Genomic DNA, 24,459 nt, shown 5'->3' with positions numbered 1-24,459 from the left:
GAAGTGGTCTGGGTGCCTATAGTGGTCCTTTAATTCATAAAAACCTGCGTCTGTTTAATTCATAGACACATCTCGTGCTATTTTGGCTTAATTCAAAATCCATAGGGGGGCGGAGCTTGACCGCCATGCGGAGCAGCCGCATCCACCCGGGGCTCCGATCGAATGGCCGACATTAAGTCCTTTTTGCGGCAACCAAGCAGAGCTAAATGGGTACCTCACTTACCCACCCCACGGAGCACCCGGTGAGAATGAGGCAGGGGCATCTTGAACTCCCCGGGCGCACTTGCAGAGGCAGGTCCGACTTGCAGCCTAGCAGTAGATGCGGGGCGGGAGATGCGGCCAGTCTCCCAGCTCTGAAGTCCTGTAAGGCACCGCAGACCCTTCCCCCCCCCCCCCTTTGGACCGGCAGGGGTCATCCCGGTCTACCACAGCATCCCTACTAGCCTGATCCTGCACACACCAGCCCTACTGGATGGGCAAAGCGGGGAGGCAGCAATACAACCTCGCTCACCTAAGATGGCGGCTGCCAACACCACCACTACTTCTACAGGTAACATTGATCCCACACACCACAGTGGCGAGCTGCTGACACGCATGGATCAGCTCTGTGCAGCCTTGGCGACCCCCTGTTCAGCCACAACCAGGGACTGAAAGATCCAGCCTTAAGAGATGGCGTGGAGTGAAAGAGAAGAACAGACCCTGGGACTAAACGTATTCTGCAGTGTACTATATGGCTATTAATATATAGTCTCTCAGCCACAGACCCCCACTTTGCTCCTACCACTAACGGGTACTTGCTGTGTAGTAGATTAAGAACAAAAATGCTGTGGTACTTCATATATCTTGCATCCTAGCTTTGTATAAGCCTCAATAATTTTGCCAATTAATCTTGTTACCGTGCTAACACATATTAAGCGGAGTTTAAATCGTTGCTTGTCTTATGCCTGCATCTATTTCTACTCCTGTGACTTCTAAATAGACAAACATGACTAGCCTGTGTATTATTTAAAAAAACTGTGCCACATTCTCATGCCATGTATATGTTCTACATTGATATCATTGCTTGCTTCTGCTGTCATGGCATCGTAAGCCTTTTTATGCACAGAAAAAAATAAAGAATTACAATTAAAAAAAAAAAAAATCCATACTATATGTAGTACTTGTTGAATTCGTAAACATACACACAAGCAAGGATCACTGGCTCCTCCACCCTCCCGCTACAGACAGTGATCCCTGACACCCCTATTCCCCCCCTCCCGCCACAGACACTTATCTGACATGCAAGAAAAAAACAGGGGTAGCTGTACAGGGAGGCAAACAATGTATGATTATAACTGATGCATTAGTTTGCCATTGCATCTATACACGGTGTTCTAAACAATGCTTTCATAGCATTTTGCAAAAGGACACTAGCCAATGAATGCTCTGATTAGTACCAACACACTGGGGGGGGGGGGGGGGGGGGGGGCAAATGTGGGACAGACTGGCATGTAGAGATATGCTTACTGCATGTCTGTCTGTGTGTCCTCTTCTGGTCACACAGGCTGCTGGTCTCCCTGCAGCTCAGCGACCAGTGCTGTCAGTGGCCGAGCTATTGGGATAAGGCAGGATGTATGTCAGAATGGGGAGAGTGGCTAAGGGGGTAGGCTTATAATGCAATACTTTTATTTCATTTTAAAAAACACTAACCGTATTTGAGCATACAAAAATACAGCATATTAAATAGGTCGAAACCTAGTGAATGCTTTAAAGTTGTTTTGGTACTCAGAGTGTCCTTTTAAATACGCCATTCAGCACATAAATTGTACGGTTTGGGAGCACGTGTTCCTCCACCAGCCAGTTCCAGAGGGCTGTCCTCTCCTGGAGGGTATTTCAGATTGAATTTCTGCAGAAGACTGACGAAGAAAATGAAGATTTCTGTTTTTGCGAGCGATTCTCCAATGCACTGTCTTTTACCTGAGACAAAGAATATATACACATTATATAAATATATTACAAATCAATTTGTCAATTAACAGAAAGTAATGCTTGGCAGTCAGGAGATATCAGGGAGAGGGGGAAGATGAATGGCACTTAACCTTGTGCGTGCTAGCCCTATGTTATTATCCTATACAGACCCACTGAATTTTCTCAAATAGATTGTCTAAAAAAAGTTTGCATCAGACATGTTCGTTCCAATAAAAAAAAAAGATATAACAAAAACTCTATTTATCATTAAGTCCATGTAAGCCTTGCAAATTTACAACTACTTGTGATAACAGAATCGTTTTTAAAGAACTAAAGCTCTCAGTTTAAATCCAATTTCATTACACGCAGATTGTCAGCCGAAAAAGATGAATGCTTTTACCTGCTCCAAAGACGAGTAGAGCCTCGTTTTTTACAAATTTGCCATTTTCATTCAGAAATCGGTCAGGATTAAACCGGTCAGGGTTTTCAAAGTATTTTTTGTCGTACAGGGCAGAGTGCAGGAAGGTGACGATCTGGGTGCCCTGTGAAGAGATGACACAAATAGTTTTTTACTTTTTAAGCCTTTATCATTCAATACATCCCATCATATGACTATCTCCTAAATCCCATGCAACTATTGTTTAACTGAGCTGTTTGGGAAGACGCGTGGTGCTCCACTGGCCAATAAACTACAACGTCAAACAGAATGGTGCGCAGAGTGGCATTACCCAAATGTTAATGGATGCAAGTTCCCCAAATTGATTTGGTCTCTGTGCCAACTTGGTTTGCCACTGTCACATTAAAAACGCTGGTGATCAGACACTTGGTTTTATTTTGCTGTGAAATATCATATTTGTTGACGAAATATATATATATATTTTTTAATTGATTTTTGTATTGCACACAGGATGAGGGATACCTTTGGAATGGTATATCCTTTGAAACTGATATCAGTCAGGGCCTCATGGGGGAGGCCGTTGGGCACAATACTGGCAAACCTCTGTACTTCGTGGAGCACAGCATCGGTGTACGGAAGATGCACTCGATCCTCCAAGGAAGGGCATTTCTCTGACCCCAGGACACTGTCAATTTCATTCTGAACTTTCTCTGCAACAAAATAACATATCAATTATATAATCTGATATATCGTATGTAGGAAAATAAACTAGATTGCAAGGAGAGACATAAGGAAACGAGGGAAAACTAGAAAGACAAATCAATGGTTCTAGAGTTGCCTCAGCTGGAGTGGGTCTACAGCTACAGTATAACTTCTAACAGCAGCACTCCCAACACCTATCTCTTCTAAATGCTCTTCAAAGGAGCTTGGCTGAGGGCACCTTGGAGAATCGCAGTTTTTGTCAAACTGTCTGAAAACTAACTGACCCAGAATCGATTGAGGATGGCACCAACAACCTATAAGCACCATAACCAGTCGAATAGGATGCATTTTGTTATGGTGCTTTGATCGCCCTTTTAACCAGACCTGTGTAAGGTAATGTATCCTCAGGAGAATCGTATCTTGCATGTTTTTGTACAAGTGTCAATTCTGGAAACATTACAGATTTTTCGTTTAGTTGACTTGCGTATGGTGTGTTTTATTGACTTTGATTTGGTCCATCTACATTAATGTTGATTGAAGACATGGAGAAGTTGTATGATAGTAGGACAGTAGTCCTAGTGAGACACTATGAAAATTAACAAATTCTTCCACAACTATTTTTATTTTTTATTGGAAGATATGGATCAAATAATTTTTTGGTATTTACTCAGATATATAGCCTAGAAAAGTAAAAAAAAAATGGGAGAGTGATGTTGAAAAGGCTTATGAGCTGTATTTTTTTTTTTTTTTAATTCTTTATTTATGTCGTGCATGGATTCACAAACAGATTTGCACAGCCACAATAGCCGGTGCAATCTTATCAATAAACAATAGTGAACAACAGTGTGGCTTTATGTACAGTGCACATTTTCTTTTTTTTAAACAGTGGAGGATTATCTTATGAGCTGGAAATATATGTCTAGATTGCACATCTATTGCATATTTACCATAGGATGTACTGTCTAGACTGAAAGTAAATTATAGCAAAAGAAATAAGAAATAGATTGAAATACACCACAAGTAAAACATTTTCTCGGCATTCGTGAGACATATTAGTAAATTAGTAATAACGAAGAAGCCTAACAACGATTTTGTAGAAAAAACACGAGTTAGTCAAGATAAGGTAGTTTGTTTAAGTAGGGGCACATTGTTAATTTATACATCATGCAGGCTAAACAGGCTAGACAGTATAAGTCTGGAGTAACTAGTGAGGGGAAGTTGCAAGACTTGGTCGTAGACATGATGACAGGAGTGGCAATTTAAACAAGGCAGGAGTATTTACATCTTACATGCACATTTTACGTGTTAGGTTATGGTCTAAGCATTAATAGATGAGAGCATGGGCAGACAAATCATGGACATAAATGGGAAAATTGTACAAATGAATTAAAAAAAAAAAATAAAAAATGGTGAAAGATAAGCTGCAGCAAACAATATGTCAGCTGTGTAGCCTGGTGTATGCTCAGATTTTAATTTTAAACCAGTGTTGTTCATTGCCACCTGCGTGTGGAACGAGAGTCCAGGTATTGTGAGCTGGGTCGTCGGTCGTGGTAAAATAATTATTTTAATCAACAGGGGTATGCAGGGGGGTGAGCAGGGGTATGCAACGGTCAGCACTTCCGATGTTGTGTACTACATCTCCCCTGATGCTGTGCCATCATTATCGCTGTAATAGCATTATGGGAGACGTAGTTCACAACATGGGAACTCTTCCACACTTACTTTGAATTTCTGGATACAGCAACATTAACCTCAGCGCCCAGCGGATTGTAGAGGCTGTTGTTTCGGTCCCAGCAATAAACAGGTTAAAGGTTGTGCATACCAGGCTCTCCATGGTAAAATGGGAATCAGGGTTGCCAGCTTCCTGAAGATAGAAAAATATAATGTAAGTAGCAGTAATTACATCCCTTGATAGTCTATGGTTCTAGAGCTTATTTACTAAACTAACATTAGTGAAGAAGTGACTAAGTAAGTACATGTTTGGCTAAAAGATGAGTTGAAAGTTTTTCTAGCAGGTTATTATTACATAAAAGCAGCAAAACCCTTATACCCACAAATCACGATTCATTCAATAACCTGCTTTTTTTTAAATTAATCTGAAGATAATTATTTTCATTTTTTTTTAAAAAAAACTTTAAGACTTTTAATAGTTTATTTATTAAACAGGTGAATTGAAAACCCAAGTACAATTTGCCAAAATAGAAGCACAGACAAAATTAAATTTGGCTATTTTTCAATTTCGGTTAATTTGGCAAGTTTTGCAATTCAGTTATGAGTTTACACAATTCCCTCTTTAATGGTTAAACCCCACGAGTAACAGCAGAGAGCAGAACAGTGCCATAAACAGGCGGTTCTCTTGTCCCCTATCACAGCAACTACACTGGCGATTATTCCCATTTTCACATAAGAGGATCAACACTTTTCATGCACCACCCAAAAGAATAGCCGAACAACATATGGAATTTCTGTGTACTTAGTAACATAACGACACATACAAATGAACTCCTGTTGCATGTGTCCTGAAGCTTTGTGGCTTATACTGACGCTGCATAGGGAGTTAACCCAATTTTTTAAATCATATGCACAAATAGCAAGCATTATACCTCGTCTATTTTATTTAGAAAGGCGTCCACAAAATCCCCAGGACAGTTGGGGTCACGTAACAGTTTGTGGTTCTCTAGTAGTATTTTCAGAAATCCTTGCAGATCCGACGCATTTTGGAAGATTTTGTTATGTTCGCCCGGAAGCCACTTTAGGATGCTTGGGTAAGTGTTGTACATCTGCAAAAGGACGTAATAATGTATCACTTGTACAGACAACTTCTTTCTACCAGACATATTTGGGAATTGGATTATTCACTAAATAAAATTTCATTGTATTTGAATTGTTTTTATGAGATTTTGTTCATGCAATACAAGTATTCTATCAGGATATTTTAATTCCCAAAGTAATTATAATTCAAGGCCAGGAGACAACTCGGCTCAAACAGAAGTGACTCATGTTATGTTTGTCAAAGGTGTTAAAAAAAACATTACCTGCCTATATCTTGCCCAATGCTTAATATCAGTTTGATGCTTACAGTCATATTAAACAAAAGCCTTTCTGTATAGTTCAGCTAAATTCTGTTTCACGTGCACAAATGATGTTACAACACCCAAGAACTGTAAGGACGAGATAAGAAAACCCTGAGTTGGAGAACTTGCAGAGAATTCTATTGGACAAACTGCATCACTGGGATATCTGCAAAACGTATAAGAAACAGCTTTTTATCTGATTATGTGCGCGCCAGCTAAATAACATTGAAAGTGCTAAAACCTCTGTCACTTTGTTTTGTAATTTTGCTTATCTGTTCAATAATAATATTTTAATTTGGACCAGTTGTTTCACGTGATTTTATTATCCTCAACAAAGGTTAGAGAAATGTATACGTGTGTGTGTGTATCAGAAAAAGTTACTCATTAATTTATACTTGAATTACCAGATTGCAAGGTTTTTGTAGGACAGCCACGGATTTATTCACAAAAGAAAAAGAATTGTTGGCAATTCAAAGTGAATTTCAAATTAAAGGCTTAAGTGAATGTTTCCATTTGAGTTATTTTGGCCTTAAAATGTGAAATTCATTTTGAACTCCTGGCAGCCCTAACTTTCGCCAATAACCCTGTTTGGCAGGATTTTAAAGTGTTGCCTGGCAACATGAGGAATTTGTGTGCTCTCTGAAATTAAATCAATTATTTAAAGGAACACTCCACTTCGTAAATACACAAGAAAAGAAAAATAACTATTTGGTAGATATACTTTAATAAAAACATGCATGTAATTGATTAAGTAATTGTCATGGCAGGTATATCTAAAAACAGTTTGAAAAAGCTGCAGATCCCTTGTCTGCAGCCTTTGCAAGCCCTCCCCTTCTAACCCCGCCCAGACTTTCTGTGACTGTCCAATCACTAAACAGTGATTTTTATTTCAATATAAATAGTAAATAATTCACGAGGTCTGTCTGACAAAATGCAAACATCATAGGTCCTTGAAGATGATTTTAATCTGGCATTCTTCAATTAATAATATTAGAGTAAACAGTATCTGTGTCTACCATGTTATAGACGAAGCATTGTGTAATTGAAAGGTTGGTTGCAGAAGCAAACTTTACTTTTATAGGCATTTGGCTGTTGAAGTATGCAGAGCTTACGCCTAGATTTTATATTTTTTGGATACGTTTCTCAAATATCATATTTTGAAAAAATATTTTAATAAGTCAATATTTTCATAGTTTTAATATATTGATTTAAAAAAAAAATTAAATTAAAAGATTATCCTAAAATATTAAAATCATTTGATAAAACGTATTCCACAATATTGAATTGAGACCTTAGTAAGTAAAATACTATGGATTGAGAACACTTAAAGGAACGCTGCCGTGTTACGAATACATATCTGAACTCCTAACACTACAGTCCTGATGTGGCTGTTAAGTTGTTATAGAGCCTACAGGGTTCCTTTAACTAGGTCATGGTGGAAATGTGTATAAACAGAACCAGGTCATTCACATTTTTGTTTGTATTAGTTACTTAGGTGAATACATGTGTTGGGTATGAAAAAAAAAACATTCTATTCAGTTGAGTTTGAAACTCAGCGTAAGGTAAAGATAGGATTGTTAGCTAAATTACTTTAAACATTTATATTATACAAAATCAATATTGTATAACTAACTAATGAATAACGTCCTAGTTAGTATGAGGTGGTAAGGTCGTGCAGGAATATAAACTTCCTCTTCATATCTACTAACTAAACAAATTAAAAAAATAGTAGAAAACTAAAATGGAATGTTCCTTTAATATATGTTGCCGAATTTCTTATACAATTTTTGTTTCTTTTCTTCCCAGCACCTTAGTGGCAAAGACCGTGTCACTTGTATATTGTCCCTCACCTGAAATCCACGTTTTCCCAAGAAAGAGATGTTCTCATTGATCATACGGAGCAGTTTCTGGAATTGCTCATCTTCGGTGTCAAAGCGCTCTCCAAACACAGTGGAGCAGATCACGTTGGAAACCGCAGCTGTTACTTGTGGTGCCGGATTAAAGGGTTTTCCTGAGAAGTAATTTGAGAATTAATTTTCCATTTTCCCCCCAACTTATAAAGAAGGTTTGTAGGTAGACAGCAGTGCATACAGTCAGCGCAGATTTTGTTACTAGCTCAAAGTGAATTTAACATTTTTCACCAATCAGTCAAACTGAAACAAGATTTGAAGAATTTTCACAGTTTGGCCTAAAATGTTTAATTCTCTCTAAAAATCATTTTGGAATTCCTTGCGTATTAAAAGTTTGTTAATAACCATCACAGCCATAATCAAATAAAATAGAAAATACATTTTCATAATACGTGAAAACAGATGAAAGAAACAAAATTAGCAGCAATGTAGAAAGCAGATCATTAACTGGAGTAAATTAACAGTCTATCTGCAATAAAGGGCGTAAAGAGAAAACGACCTCCGTATAAACCAAGGACCATATAAATCAAACGTCTATACTTTGCAAGACGAGTGTCTCACTGTGGGGGATTTAGAATTTAGGAAGGGGCTCTGTGAGACACAATAGGGTGATGACTGCCACGTCTAAATGCTTTCTTTTAATATTTGGGATAACACATACTTTTACCTTTCCTCATAACTATAAGCATCATTGAGCCCCCATCTGTAATTAGTATGAAGGGACCGTTGCTACAACACTGTAGACTGAGACAGATCGTGAAAACAAGATCTTAGATGTCTCGAATGAGTGAGTAGGGAAGCTCCTCTCTGCTCCTAGTAGTGGTTTTGTTAGAGTTCTTTTGGAATTCAATCAGAACATCAATGAGTCCTTCACCAGATGTAAACATCAAGCTTGTTTAGATTAGGAACATGGAAAGCAGCCTTTTAACTCCTTAAACTCCTTAACCCCTTAAGGACCAAACTTCCGGAATAAAAGGGAATCATGACGTGTCACGCACGTCATGTGTCCTTAAGGGGTTAAAGGACCACTATAGTGCCAGGAAAACAACCCACTGGGCTGAAGGGGCCACTATAGTGCCAGGAAAACAACCCACTGGGCTGAAGGGGCCACTATAGTGCCAGGAAAACAACCCACTGGGCTGAAGGGGCCACTTACCTTAATCCAGCACCAGGCTCCCTCGGCGCTGGTGACCTCTGCTCCCCCTCCGATGTCAGCTCCCAAGTGGAGCCGAATGCGCATGCGCGGCCAGGGCCGCGTGCGCATTTAAACCGCCCATAGGAAAGCATTTCTCAATGCTTTCCTATGGACGTTCTGCGTGCTCAATGAGATTTTCGCATTGAGCGTCGCAGAAGCGCCTCAAGTGGCTCTCAGGAAGACAGCCACTAAAGGATGGCTTAACCCTGCAATGTAAACATAGCAGTTTTTCTGAAACTGCTATGTTTACAGCTGCAGTGTTAAAACCTGGGGGACCTTCATTGAGCTGAAGTGGTCTGGGTGACTATAGTGGTCCTTTAAGGACACAACTTCTGGAATAAAAGGGAATCATGACGGAATATTTCCGACATGTGTCCTTAAGGGGTGATTGAAGTGCATGAAGCCCCTCTGTTGAAAAAAGTCCTGAAGCATAAAACTGATAAGTGCATTCCATGCTCTGCTCCTGTCTTCCATTCTTACTAGGAGCACAGACATTTCAGAATATTGCTACTACGTCTTTTTCACAAATGGATAACACGGTTGCTCTCCACATCATCTTCCCAGAAAATTTTCTTTTTGATCTTTTAACCCCTTAAGGACACATGACATATGTGACATGTCATGATTCTCTTTTATTCCAGAAGTGTGGTCCTTAAGGGGTTACAAAAAAAGGCCAGTGTATTGATATTAATAACTCGATTAATAAGGATATTTTGTATTCATCAAAGAAAATGTGACACTAGATATGTTTTATTTTTATACACACTTCAGGTGTGATAAACAGTAGCTTTCAAAACTTTTTCTCAATGATAAAATGAGCAAAATTCAGCACTTCTGAAAAACTCTAGACATTCTCAAAGTGGTGGAACATAATAGAACAGTGATGGTCCAAATTCACGTGGCAGATTGTGGAGGCAGATGTGGTGCAAGGAGACCTGGTAGGTGCCCCTTGAACATTTAGAGGGGATTGCAAGAACGTCACAGCTATAAAATCACCATGGCACGGTGCTACCCACCCAATTATTTTAGGAATAAAGAAATTGACATTACACACATTACCCAAATGTATGGAGACAGTTTAGAGGCAAAATACCTTTCTGTTTCTCAACGAACTGCCACAGAAACCTGGCTTCCTCCTTCACACGCTCCTCAATGCTTCGTTTACCCATCCCAAGGTCGCGCAGTGTTAACAGGGTGAAGCGTCTTTGCTGATGCCAATGAGGTCCATTCGAAAAGACCAGTCCTAAAATGATTGAGAGGCACAACAGTTAATAAAATTTAGAAATTAAAGAAAAGATGAGTGACTTTGCTGAAATCTTTCTTATGTCCTCGGCCTCCTCTACGGGATCCTTCAATAGGTCAAGAAAGAGAAAAAAAAACAACAGATTTTCCACGTTAACTTTTAATTGTTACTCTGGTACTATGCCAAGAGGTGATAGTACGACGGGTGCAGGTTGCAATAGTGCATGCCAACCACAGCACACATGCATGCGATGACACGTGTACCGGTGCAGAACACTTACACGTGTGCTCATGGAATAAAATGTTCTATTGGACAACCATAGACGTGCCTTTTTGTACAGTTTTCACTGGTGTCTCAGAGGAGGGAAACACATGACAAAAAATGCAGTAATAAAGCAATATGCGCACCTTTTCTATTTGCAATCTTTTCGAAAACTGGGACAATTGCTCTTCCGCTGAAATCATCTGCTTGCCCAAGAAGGGCATCCTTCAGGGTGTCATACCCATAGAGAACCACTACCGGCTTCCAGCCAAAATAGATTGTGTAGACGTCTCCATACTTCTTCCCCAGCTGGCAAACAGAGAGACATATTGTCAGACATTTCATTAGCAGTCTTCGCACAGATTTTTGTTTTTCACTATTCACAAACTTCACATTGAAGAAGTCAGCAGTCTGGTAAACCAAATTGTGTCTGCTAAGATGCATCTCCATACTCATATTGCTTCCTGCCTTGATTATTGTAACTCTTTGCTTATCTGCCTGAAACGTACCCAGACTGCCCCTCTACAGTCCATAATAAACACCTCTGCCAGAATTGTATAACCCACACTAATTGAATAATGTAAGTAAGCTCCTAATTATTCACTAAATCGCTGGACTAACTGAGAAATTTTGATCTGCGCCTATTCACTCGCTGTCACTAACAGAGAAACCTTGAACTTCTCATTCATTCACTCTAGAAGAGTAATGTAGATCTGCTCTCATTCATTCACTCAGCATAGCAGGAAAATTCACATCTCTTCTTGCACATTCACTCACGCTAACACACAACACACTAGGATCCACTCCTGTCCTTTTACTCACGATAGAATAGAAAATAAATTAATTTATGCACACTAACCAAGAAACACAGATCTGCTTAGGTTTATTCCCACACACTACTAAAGAAACTCCTATATGACCTGTTTTTCCACTGACACCAACAAAGACACTCAACCATGTCTTGCACTTTAACTCAATATTAGAATAGAAACTCAGTGTGGTCCTGTTCCTTAATTTTTACTGACAGATAAAATAAATAAATCTGCTCATTCTCATTCATTCACACTAACAGAAACACATAATTGCTATTTATTATTCACTCTAAATGGCAACGAAACTTAGATCTGGTCCTGTTCACTTTCATTAAATACTCAACATGCACTGTTCATTTACTTATTTATAAAATATTTAGATAGCAGTTGTCTTTTTTTAGCGACGTCTGACTGGTGGAAGAATTGATATTCATTCACTCATTTATTTTTCATAATGGCTGTATTGATTATGGTGGCAGGAATTACTTGGCCGCCCCCTTTGTAAAGAGTCAAAACGTGTTAGAACGGATTGACTTCATACCAGGGGCCTGCCAGGAACCAGTCCCCACCTACACTACTTTCCATGGAGATTTAGAAACTCTCTTTCTGGGCTAATCCCTGCGTTTCAGATGTTAGTTCAGGAGAGCCAACAGAAGATCTTGCTTGGGAGACGGGGAGTCAAACTTTGGATTAAAAATCAGATTAATAAAGTATACATTGTCCTAGTGCCAATTTCTTTTTTACAGAATGTTTATAGTGACATTATTCAATCCAGTAGGCAGTGCCAGTGTTCAATCAAAATCCCCTACCCTATAAAGATCCCCTACCCTCGTCAAATCAGGTGGATGGCGGCTTACCTGTGTGGGCCGCCTGCACCCCACCAAGAGGGGGTTATGGGATCTTTGCATGCACAGTATGTGTTTGGGTGCTGTGATGTTACGTGTGCGCCAGAGTGGCGCCGTCCGCGGGCTTATGCACATGATGTCACTAATGCACATTTGCGGTGTCGGGTTTTCTCCCGCTATTAGTATGGATGCGCCAACATCAGCTGTGTCGAACGCATGTGCAGTACAGGGTAAGGTATTCTGATGTTGCTAAAGCACATGCGCTGGACCAGTAAGGATACCATCCCTCTTGGTGGGGCGCAGGCAGCCCACATGGGCAAGCAGACATCCAGCTGATTCGGCATCACTTCGGGTGTGGCCTCGTCACCAGAAGTGACAAGGGTAGAGAATTTTTACGGGGTAGGTGATTTTGATAGACACCAGCACCATAAAGTGCTACAGGCAGCATCCCTAGGGTACACTGGCTAGGTGGCCCAATGTCCGTGATGCATGCCCTCGCAGACGGAGGTAGATACTACCTTTATACTCCACCTGGTCTGACAAGGACCTGCTCGCACCTGCTCGAGGCAGTGGGTATGAGCAACGAACAGCAACTTATCAGAATGGGTAGACGATACGGATCATCTACCTTGGCCCGCAAGGGCACACTGCATTAGGGGGTGAGAGCCACAAAAGGAAGTATAAGAGACATTAAAAGGGGGGGGGAGCAACAAAAGGGGCACAGAAAAAGACACCTGAAGAGAGGGAAGAGAGACGAGGAGAGTGAGTGACACAGCATGGGGGGGAGTAAGAGACTCAGAAGGGGGGAATAAGAAACACAGAATGGAAAGACTACAAGACACAGAGGGGGGAATAAGAAACACAGAATGGAAAGACTAAAAGACACAGAAGGGGGGAGTAAGAAACTCAGAAGGGGGGAATAAGAAACACGGAATGGAAAGACTAAAAGACACAGAAGTAGGGGAGAAAGCGACTCAGAAGGGGGAGAACAAGAGGCACAGGGGGAGTAAGAGACACAAAGGGGCAGAGTAAGAGACACAGAAGGGGTGAGTAAATGACAGAAGTCTAAAACTAAGAGACACAGAAAGGGGAGAATGAGACTCAAAAGGGTGGAATGCAAGGGTGGGGGGCTAATAAATTCATGCATTAAACTCTGCAGAACATTTCTGATGTTTGTTTTAAATCCTGCAGAATGAATACAGTGCACATACGAAACCCTGCAGAACATTTAATGTGCCAACAAGACCTTGCAGAATTAAACTCTACGGCTCAAGCAGCAACTTACCTGTGTTAATGTTTCATAGGGGGCCAGTTTATTAATCTGGTGTATGTTCCCAATAATGGGCCATGGGGTTGGCCCAGGGGGTAGATTCTGCGTCTTTCTCCATGTAGATAAGATATATAGCACAAGAATAACCAGCACTCCTAGAAGTATAGTAGACAGCATGGCTTCTGTATTTCGGGAAAACAACTCAGTGTAGGTGTGTGTGAGTGTTTCAGCTTGTCTGGCTGTTTATATTCCCTCCTCCACTCCTCGTTTATATAACCTTTACTCCATTTCTACATAGAGTCTGATGTAAAGCTTCAGCAAGAGGTTCTGTGCTGCCCCTCCTTTCCCCATTAAATACCAAAATACTGTTTATCCCCTGCAATCAGGGCTGTATTTACCACAAGGCAAACAAGGCATTTGCCTAGGGCGGCACTTTCAGGGGGGGTGGCAAAATGCCACACCAAATGCCCAGGCAAATGCCTTGTTTGCCTTGTGTCCTGGGGGTGCCCAAGAGCTGGCCACCTTAGCCCCCCCCCCCCCCCCCCCCCCCCCAGGTGTTAAAGTACTAATATTCTAGCCGGGTGGTGAGGGAGATATGTCCTTTTAGATAATTATTAAAGATCTTAATAATTGGTGAGTGTATGAGAAAATATCTGTGTGTGAGTATGTTTGTGACTGTCAGTGAGTGTGTGTGTGTCTGTCAGTGTGTGTGTCTGTCATTGTTTGTGTGTGTGTGTCTGTCAGTCAAAAAAAAGGCCTTGACACGAATTAGTGGAGCAAATCTAGTTAAAGGGGGTGCCGCATTTAGTCATGCCTAGGGCAGCACAAATTCAGAATACACCAGTGCCTGCAATATCAATATTCTGTGCACAGAGAGGCAGGGTTTTATCCCAGGGTTATTCTTTAATTTCTAGCAATTAAAAACTGCAAAATTCAGGATAAAAAAACGGACACGCCCTATTCTTTATGTCTCAAATAAATTGTACAGCGCTAAAGAATTTGATGGCGCTATATAAATAATGCAATAAATTAATAAAACGTAATAAAAAAAATAATTAAATGACAAAAAAAAAACAAGCCGTGACTATAGCTTGGTTGAATTTTTTTTTTCTTCAGATTATCTTTTATTAAGCCTTTCATTGTGCCATTTTAATTTTAATTTTATTAAAGACACGGAGGCTCCTATTATGCTTCTCTTTCTTTAATTTTCCCTCAGCAGCGAAGAGAGAAATGAATGTTAAAGAGAAAATTAGCATATCGTTAACATATATACATATTCAACAGTGCTACTAATAGGAACCACTCCCTTTCAGTATATAAGGTGTAGCACTCTCTTCCTCTACCTCTTTCTTCGCTGCTCCCTCAGACCAGCTAAGTACTTTATACTCTCTTGTTTGTTGTAAATTTTGTCACTTGGAATTACAGTTTCTATCCCCTTTTGCTAATAAGTGTTTGTTCCTGTTCTTTTCCTACATTTGTAGATTTGTCCTTTATACTGTGTTTCTATTCTGTATGTTCCTGGGCCCTGCAGTGGGTCCAGGGCTGTTTCTATTCCCCTCCGTTATTGGGTTGCATTGGCTCCCTCCCTATACCGACCGGGTCCATCCCGTGCCCCCCCACCCCTCCTCGGCCGTTTTTCGGCCCCCTCCAGGCCCCCGCCGGCTCTACAGCCCGGCGGTTACTTTTGTTTCCATTTTCGGCGCGCATGGAACACTCGCGGCGGCCATCTTTTTGGTTTTCTGTCGCCGCACGTGCCGGCGGCCATTTTTTTTTTTTTATAATTCTTTATTTTTATTGATGCATTGAGAAAGATACAGTCATACAATCGATATCTTTTTACATTAGTTCTCAGAAGTCGTTCTGTTGTTACAATATCTCAAGTGTTACACTTTTAGCTTTCCAGAGAAAACAGTAATTGCGGCAATTTCAATATATTGACTGTTGTGCATCAGTTTTATATCTTAACGGGTAGGGGAGAACTTGGTGGTTACGTCGAGGGGTCTAGTCGGTTGGGGGAGGGTGTGGGGTAATGTTAGAGTCTGAGGTCTCCTGGTGTGTTGGGAGTCTGTCTGTTCGGTCTGATTGTGGGTTGTTTTCTAGGTGTTCTTTGGGTTTGTGGGGGCGTCTAGTCGGTAGTCGTAGTCCGTCGTGGGTTCAAGGTCTGTGCTGTAGCGGTCCTCGGTGCGTTGCGTTTGCTTGCTGGTGGCTGCCGACCGTGAGGCCTTTGACATTGGTATTGGGAGTTCTGGTGTATGGGTAGGGTGGGGGGCGGGGGTGGGGGTGGAGTTAAGCGGGGGGTACAGTGGGGGTTAGAGAGAGAGAGAAGAGAGAGGAAGAGAGAAGAATAAAAAAAAAAAAAAAAAAAACACACAATGGGGGGTGTTCCCCAGTCGGGGGTTGATGGTGTTTGGTGTTTGTCTCCTGGTGTGGTGTGCCGGCGGCCATTTTAAGTCACCTTGTACTGCGGTTTCAGTTCTGTAGAGGCTGCACGCGACACTGCTCCTGCCACCCAAACAGGACCCGGGTATTTTGTCTGCTACTCTGTCCTGTGCTTGGATTAAGCAATCCAGCACCTTCTTTATTTATTTATTTCATACCTATTGCCTACTCCGTTTCTGCTATCATGCAGTCTGCTAGTGGTGATTTAACTGATCCCCCTAACCCCCCTAGGGGCACCACAAGCTCTGATCCCCAGGCTGACCCTAGCCTCATAGGCTCAGAGGATTTCCAAAACCTCCTGGACGCCACTATGTCCAATTCCATCAGTAAGGCCATCTCCTCTGCCATGGGGTTATGTCCTCCAGTATTTCACAGTCCATCTCCCAGGCCCTTAGGCAGGCCCTCCCTGCTCAATCTGAGTTAGTACAGTCTCATACTCCCCCCGAAGGGACTACCTCAGGACGCAAGGCACTAGGCAAGTGCATACACCCCCCCCCCACACACACCCAGGTAAAGCCTGGTTTGATTGACACGCCTCAGGCTGTCTGTGATGGCGCACAACAACCGCGCAATAGAGCTACTGGCCGGCATACGGCGTCCAGAGAGTGGAAACGGGCACGGGCCCATGATTTACTGTCTGATTCAGACGAAGATGGGGAGGAAGGGTCAGATGACCAGTACTCGGATCCCTACAGATGAGGATCTCCCGGGAACACAATTCCCTTCTAGACCGGCTCAGGCCAAAGTACAGTCGGGGACTCCTGGGGCAGAGTCAACCCGTGACGCAAAGGATACCCTTGCGTTTGACCCAGACAATCTCAGGCACCCTCGCTCCGCTGAATGGGAGCCCGCTGAGCACATCGCTCAATACCTGGCTCTCAGAGTCCGCAAATCCCTCTCACAAGAGGGTCGTAACAAACCTGATGCAGTGGCAAAAACCCCTGAAGTTGACCCGCAGATTGTGCAGCTTCTGACCAAGACTGGTTGGAAGCCCAAGAAGGGCCTAGATTACTCACTACACAACTGTCGGGACAAGTTCCTCAACACTCTGGGCCCGGTCACCAAGCTGTACGAATTGCTTGAAACAGCTCAGTCGGGCGAGACACAACTGGATTTTGAGGTGGCGTTAGGATGGCTCCAACGCCTAGTATGCATGATTGGCAACGCCAACACGGCAATGTCTACCGAGCGCAGGAAGGCCATACTGCTAAAGATAGAGCCCAAGCTTGTGAGCATGGCCCCCAATGAACCCGGTGCCTCTGCGAAAGGCTTACTGTTTGGAGAGTCCTTCGTGAAGGACCTGGGCTACTATGTCAAGACCTTTACGGCTTTGGACAAAGCCCAATCTTCCATGAAACGGGTGTTTAGCCCAAAGGTTTTTGGCGGGGCCGGTAGAGGTAGGAGCCGTCTACCCGGCCGCAACCCCCGGGGTTTTTCCAGACCGGGAAGAGGCTCCTTCAACCCCCAGAGGCCGAATCAGGAACGGTCCTACACCCCATTCTTCCCTTCACGAGGACGGCCTTGGCATACCCGCGGCAGTTGAGGAGCACCCACAGGAAAACGCCCTTATGGTGAGTACCCTTTTTCCCCATTTTTCCCATATAAATGTGGGGGGCAGACTGGCCCTGTTCTATCGGGCTTAGGCTATGATCACGTCCGACAGTTGGGTGTTACAGACGGTAGAGGGTTACCACCTAGAACTGACGGCCTTTCCCATTCAGGGCACTCCCCCGAGGGCAATCCACATGCCAAACTCACACCTCGACCTCATCTCTGCGTAGATCAGAGAATTACAGACCAAGAAGGCCATAGAGGAAATCCCTCTAGATACTCCCGGTTTCGTGAGCAACCTGTTTTTAGTGCCAAAAAAGGGAGGTGGGGTTTGCCCGGTTATAAACCTACGACCCCTAAATGCCTTTGTCCAATTCCGGCACTTCAAAATGGAGGGCATACATTGCCTCAGAGACCTGCTCCTTCCCGGAGATTGGATGGTCAAACTAGACTTGCAGGACGCATACCTGACAGTCCCGATAGCGGCAATACACAGAGATCTACTCCAGTTCCGTTGGGGAACAAAGAAGTGGTGGTTCACATGCCTTCCCTTCGGTCTGTCCCTCGCCCCCTGGTGCTTCACAAAGATACTCAAACCAGTGGTGGCCTTTCTCAGACTACATGGAGTCCGCCTTGGCCTCTAAAGCATCGGCGGTCTACGGAATTGGTCTACGGAATCCACATTCCGGAACTTTTACTTTAGACCTATACAACACTTTTCTGATAAGATTATAGCTCAGCTTTAAAATAATAATAATAGGAGCCTCCGTGTCTTTAATAAAATTCCAAGATTTTACTATTAACATGACGTAAAGTCATGATTTTATTAATGACACGGAGGCGAGTATTATTCCCTCCCTCCCTCCCTGGGTTGGAATTGGTGGGATTTTTCATCCAGACAGGATTAGATTGAGTCAACACCTATCCTCATACCATACAGGGTGGGTCTCTCCTGCCTTTATTGTCAGACTGTATGCCTAGGTTATACGTTAAGTTTGTATGTTTTCATGTTAGGATGTTATGACGTTGATTTTTATCCGGATCTAGATAACAATAGATATGCTGGGGTACGTTACAACCAGTTATCAATCAAGATTTTACCATATTTCTCCTCTCTTTTAGCCTGAATTCCTATGTCGGAGTGATCGAAGAGGTTTAAAGGTCGGCTTTACCGTTTTCCCCTAGGAAGGGATGTACGACTTTTCCGATGTTACAGTTCCGGTTCAGAGTTTTTTTTTTTGTTTGGTTTTGACTGGTCTTCGGATCGCTACAGAAAGAGGAAGAGGAAGAGAGTGCTACGCCTTATATACTGAAAGGGGGTGGTTCCTATTAGTAGCACTGTTGAATATGTATATATGTTAATGATATGCTAATTTTCTCTTTAACATTCATTTCTCTCTTCACTGCTGAGGGAAAATTAAAAAAAGAGAAGCATAATACTCGCCTCCGTGTCATTAATAAAATCATGACTTGGGGGGCAGAGCTTGACCGCAATGCGGAGAAGTCGCATGCAACCGGAGCTCCTGCCAAACGGCAAACTAAAAGCCATCCTGGTCGCAACTCAACCAAGCTAACCGAGTTACACACTCACCACTACAAGATACCCTCGGTGGGACCAGACTGGGGCATCATGGAACCTCCGGACGCACAGACCGAGGCAGGTCCGACACGCGGCCTAGCAGTTGATGCGGGGCGGAGGACGCGGCCGGTCATCCAGCCCCGAAGTCCTGCAGACGCAGACCTCTCCCCCCCCCCTTGGACCGTTGGGGGTCATCACGGTCCATTACAGCAACCCCACAAGCCTGTCACTACACATGCAGGCCCTGCTGGAGAGACGCAGGCGGGAGAACACTACAACACTCCACAAATCTAAGATGGCGGCAGTACTCACCACGAAGTCTCGTGCAAACAAGCTGGCTCACACATCGGAGTAACATGCTCTGTGCAGGGATTGAAAGGCGGAAATGGAAGAGGTCGGCGGCAATTAACTCACTGCAGCAAGCAGAGGAGAAATCCTCAGGACCGACGGCAGCGAAAAGACTCTCCCACTCCCTCAAGCACCAAGCGACGGAACGCAGCGGCTGCTGCGCGACACTGCAGCATGCTGCTCCGGTCCTCCATAGCCCCGACCCAGGACTGAATGACCCAGCCACAAGAGATGGCGAAGGCTTGAAGGGCATGGACTGACTCTGATACTAAACCTACAGAAGCATCGACAGTTCCCTACCCAGCCGAATCATTCTGCAAAGTATCCCCTCCGCTCACACCTCAGGGGGCTACCTGCTGTGAAGCTCATCCTGGTCCACGATGCCGTGATTCATACTAACCTTGCACTCCAGATTTAATCATCCCTAAGTAAGCGGGGTTGTCATCTTTGTTAAGAACCCATTTGTTTAAATTTATGTGCCACTTATGACCTAGACACACCAGCCTAGAATAATACTCGACTGTTTTAAACCTTGTCTACCACTATTATGGCGTAACTTGTCTCACTATTGTTCATACCTTGTTATCAAAAAAAAAAAAGTGCAGCACCTCTTGACTAACCATGACAACTGTTTCATGTAATATCTTATACTGTACAAGTCACTACTTATGCCTGTAACTCACCCTGCACTCAAAAATAAAGAATTAAGAAAAACAAAAACAAAAACTTTACGTCATGTTAATAGTAAAATCTTGGAATTTGCTTCTATGGGGTTAAACTGTTAAAAAATGGCAAGATGGCGCCCAAGGACTTCAGCCCCCATATCGACTAAAAAGATTTGTCATAACTGTGGCCATTTACGGATGAATGTGAATAAAAGGAGGACTACTTTCTACCCGCAGTATATAAATGCTATATAATTTTGGTTGTGTTTGTGTGATAACTTTTTAGTTATAGTATTGCATATTATTGCTATTTTCTCCCCCCCCCCCCGACGCATAGTTAAGGAACGCATGCACAAAAGTATAACGCTGATGTCAGCCCCCGGCGGCTGAACCAACAGACTTTGAAGAAGACCGTCAGGAAGAAGATGGCGGTGGCGTGGCCTCAAGGGACAGGTTCAAACAAGTATAACACACCTTTCCCTGCACCCCTCGGCCACTGGACTGCCAGCAAAGCAGTTGCCATCAGAGGTCTTTGCAAATTATACAAAGACCCCAGATGGTAACAGAGACGCTTTAAAATGGGTATGATTTTTTCGTCCATTATGATAATATTTCCGACTTATCTCTTTGGCTCACTCAACAGAAAAGAAAATGGAAAAAAATTAAATTAGGCCGTTGACTTGCCCTGGGAGAAAATTCCTTTCCATTAAGAGAAGACATGGAATGAAAATAATAATTGCACCTAAAAGTACAATAGAAAGTCTTCCCTCTCAGCAAAACACAATATTTGCACACGTCTGATTATACCTGGCCGCTTGTATACCTGGACGGTTTAATTTCCTGCTTTTACTTTTTATGTGAACTTTGATTCAGTTGTTCATAAGTAGCTGATGCAAACCAGAAGCAAGAGGCTTTGTTCTGCCCCCATCTGTAAATAACCAAAACACCTGTATCCACTTTATATCTCTATATTCTCTATAAAGAGATACAGGGTTACTCATTAAACATCGGATTGTAGCAATTAAAGTCTGAATAGGTAGGTTCTGAGTGCCAGGTCAGGAGCAATGTTGGTCTCTTCTACGGTCAAATAAGTAGTTTTCCAGCTTTGTTTGGTCGTTTGGTGCGGGAGCCCCGAGGAGACACGTCCGCTCGGTTCTGCAGTCAGGCCCCGCCCCTCGGAAGAGTCCTTCTTGTACATAAACTCTCTGGAACTGCTGGCGGCCTCGTTCGCCATTCGCAGTCTCTCACCCAAAGGCATCTCATGCTCGATCCTACTAAAGCTGGACAATGTCTCAGCGGTTTGGTATATAAACCATCTAGGGGGCACCAAGTCTCGCATCCTAGCAGTTTTGGCTCGAGACTTCTGGAATTACTGTTTACCGAACAGTGTGTCCGTTACCGCGGAACATATTCCAGGCCTGGACAATTATACCCCGGACTGGAACTCCGGCTACCTGAGGGACTCGGGAGATTGGAGGCTCCAACCATATGTGTTCCACAAGATCTCGCTCCTATGGGGACCTTTGAGCATGGACCTGTTTGCGTCCAGACTAAACACACAGCTACCGGAGTTCTTCAGCTGGAGACCGAACCTGGAGGCCATAGCAACCGACGCATTCCTCCAAGATTGGTCCAGGGGCAGGGCATATGCCTTCCCACCATTCAATCTGATAGCTCGTTGCCTGGCACACCTCTGATGCTTCAAGAGCTTGATGGTCCTGGTAACCCCATGTTGGAGATCCCAACCTTGGTTCCCACACCTATTGGAAATGGCGGTCGACCATCCACGGTTACTACCGGACCACCCATCTCTGCTAACCAATCCAGACGGGGAGAGTCACACCCTAGTAGAACAAGGCCTCCTCCGCCTCATGGCATGGCTCCTTTCCGGGGACCCTGGGAAATCACAGAGGTTTCGAGCACAACTATGCACCTCCTGGCAAACGCATGGGCACCTGGAACACGGCATGCGTATGCTACGGCCTGGAGACAGTGGGCCAATTGGTGCTTGGAACGATTGTTGGATCCTGTATCAGCCCCTGTGAAATCGGTGTTGGACTTCCTGACGCATCTGTTTGAATCAGGCAAGGCCTTTCGCACGGTCAACTTATTCCGTTCCGCTATCTCAGCTGGACATGAACAGGTGGATGGGCTCCCACTCGGACAGAACCCCCTAGTCTGTCGTCTGCTTAAGGGTGTCCACTTCTCACATCCTCCTACATCCAAATACGGATCCTTCTGGGACGTCAACTGCGTGTTCAGACTCCTAGATGGCTGGCCCTCTAACCTAGAGTTGTCCTTTAAACAATTATCGACAAAATTGCTTATGCTATTCTGCCTATTATCCTGTAAACAAGTGTCAGACGTAAGAGCCTTGGACTGGCGGGCCCGCACGTTCACCCCGGAGGGAGTGTCATACGATATCTCACGGAGAACAAAATCAGCAACTAAACAAGTTTTTTATCCGAGAATCACGAGTTTACCCAACCTATGCCCAATATCATGCCTGAAAGAATACGAGTCTCGCACCTCTACTCTACGGCCATCTGATGACGGACCTCTGTTCATCTCCCTGAAGAAACCACATCTACCTGTATCTACTCCAGCACTCGCACGTTGGATCAAATGGCTATTAGCTACGGCCGGGATCGATATTCTCATCCCACTCCGTCAGGGGCGCTATGGCCTCTAAAGCATCGGCGGCTGGATGTCGCTTGGAAGACATTCTGAAGGCTGCAGATTGGTCTACGGTATCCACATTCCGGAACTTTTACTTTAGACCTATACAACACTTTTCTGATAAGATTATAGCTCAGCTTTAAAATAGCATAATAGGAGCCTCCGTGTCTTTAATAAAATTCCAAGATTTTACTATTAACATGACGTAAAGTCATGATTTTATTAATGACAAGGAGGCGAGTATTATTCCCTCCCTCCCACCCTGGGTTGGAATTGGTGGGATTGTTCATCCAGACAGGATTAGATTGAGTCAACACCTATCCTCATACCATATAGGGCGGGTCTCTCCTGCCTTTATTGTCAGACTGTATGCCTAGGTTATACGTTAAGTTTGTATGTTTTCATGTCAGGATGTTATGACGTTGATTTTTATCCGAATCTAGATAACAATAGATATGCTGGGGTACGTTACAACCAGTTATCAATCGAGATTTTACCATATTTCTCCTCTCTTTTAGCCTGAATTCCCATGTCGGAGTGATCGAAGAGTCGACTTTACCGTTTTCCCCTAGGAAGGGATGTACGACTTTTCCGATGTTACAGTTCCGGTTCAGAGTTTTTTTTGTTCGGTTTTGACTGGTCTTTGGATCGCTACAGAAAGAGGAAGAGGAAGAGAGTGCTACACCTTATATTCTGAAAGGGGGTGGTTCCTATTAGTAGCACTGTTGAATATGTATATATGTTAATTATATGCTAATTTTCTCTTTAACATTCATTTCTCTCTTCGCTGCTGAGGGAAAATTAAAGAAAGAGAATCATAATACTCGCCTTCGTGTCATTAATAAAATCATGACTTTACGTCATGTTAATAGTAAAATCTTGGAATTTGCTTCTATGATGTTAAACTGTTAAAAAATGGTAAGATGGCGCCCAAGGACTTCAGCCCCCATATCGACTAAAAAGATTTTTCGTAACTGTGGCCATTTACGGATGAATGTGAATAAAAGGAGGACTACTTTCTACCCGCAGTATATAAATGCTATATAATTTTGGTTGTTTTTTTGTGATAACTTTTTAGTTATAGTATTGCATATTATTGCTATTTTCTCCCCTCCCCCCCCCCCCCCCCCCCGACGCATAGTTAAGGAACGCATGCACAAAAGTATAACGCTGATGTCAGCCCCCGGCGGCTGAACCGACAGACTTTGAAGAAGACCGTCAGGAAGAAGATGGCGGTGGCGTGGCCTCAAGGGACAGGCTCAAACAAGTATAACACACCTTTCCCTGCACCCCTCGGCCACTGGACTGCCAGCAAAGCAGTTGCCATCAGAGGTCTTTGCAAATTATACAAAGACCCCAGATGGTAACAGAGACGCTTTAAAATGGGTATGATTTTTTCGTCCATTATGATAATATTTCCGACTGTTAGTTTCTTTTGTATTCGTAGATATATCTTTGGCTCACTCAACAGAAAAAAATTAAATTAGGCCGTTGACTTGCCCTGGGAGAGAATTCCTTTCCATTAAGAGAAGACATGGAATG

General features: G+C 43.2%; 2 protein-coding genes across 2 annotated transcripts in view; both read right to left on the bottom strand.

Annotated features, from left to right (window-relative positions):
- PMP22 (peripheral myelin protein 22) overlaps positions 1-24,459 on the bottom strand; it is a 423,464-nt gene that overhangs the window by 283,601 nt on the left and 115,404 nt on the right. The window lies entirely within an intron of this gene.
- LOC134611798 (cytochrome P450 2F2-like) lies at positions 1,469-13,884 on the bottom strand. Its single transcript, XM_063456034.1, has 9 exons — positions 13,672-13,884; positions 10,876-11,038; positions 10,319-10,468; positions 7,971-8,131; positions 5,650-5,826; positions 4,769-4,910; positions 2,867-3,054; positions 2,348-2,489; positions 1,469-1,956 (listed from the first exon to the last, which is right to left on the bottom strand). The coding sequence occupies exons 1-9, from the start codon at positions 13,831-13,833 to the stop codon at positions 1,778-1,780; spliced, it is 1,464 nt and encodes a 487-aa protein (XP_063312104.1). The 5' UTR covers positions 13,834-13,884; the 3' UTR covers positions 1,469-1,777.

This window comes from Pelobates fuscus, chromosome 5 (assembly GCF_036172605.1).
Source record: "Pelobates fuscus isolate aPelFus1 chromosome 5, aPelFus1.pri, whole genome shotgun sequence".
Taxonomy (NCBI): Eukaryota; Metazoa; Chordata; class Amphibia; order Anura; family Pelobatidae; genus Pelobates; species Pelobates fuscus.
Note: the sequence above shows the minus strand (reverse complement) of the source record. Positions and strands in the feature narration are given on the sequence as shown.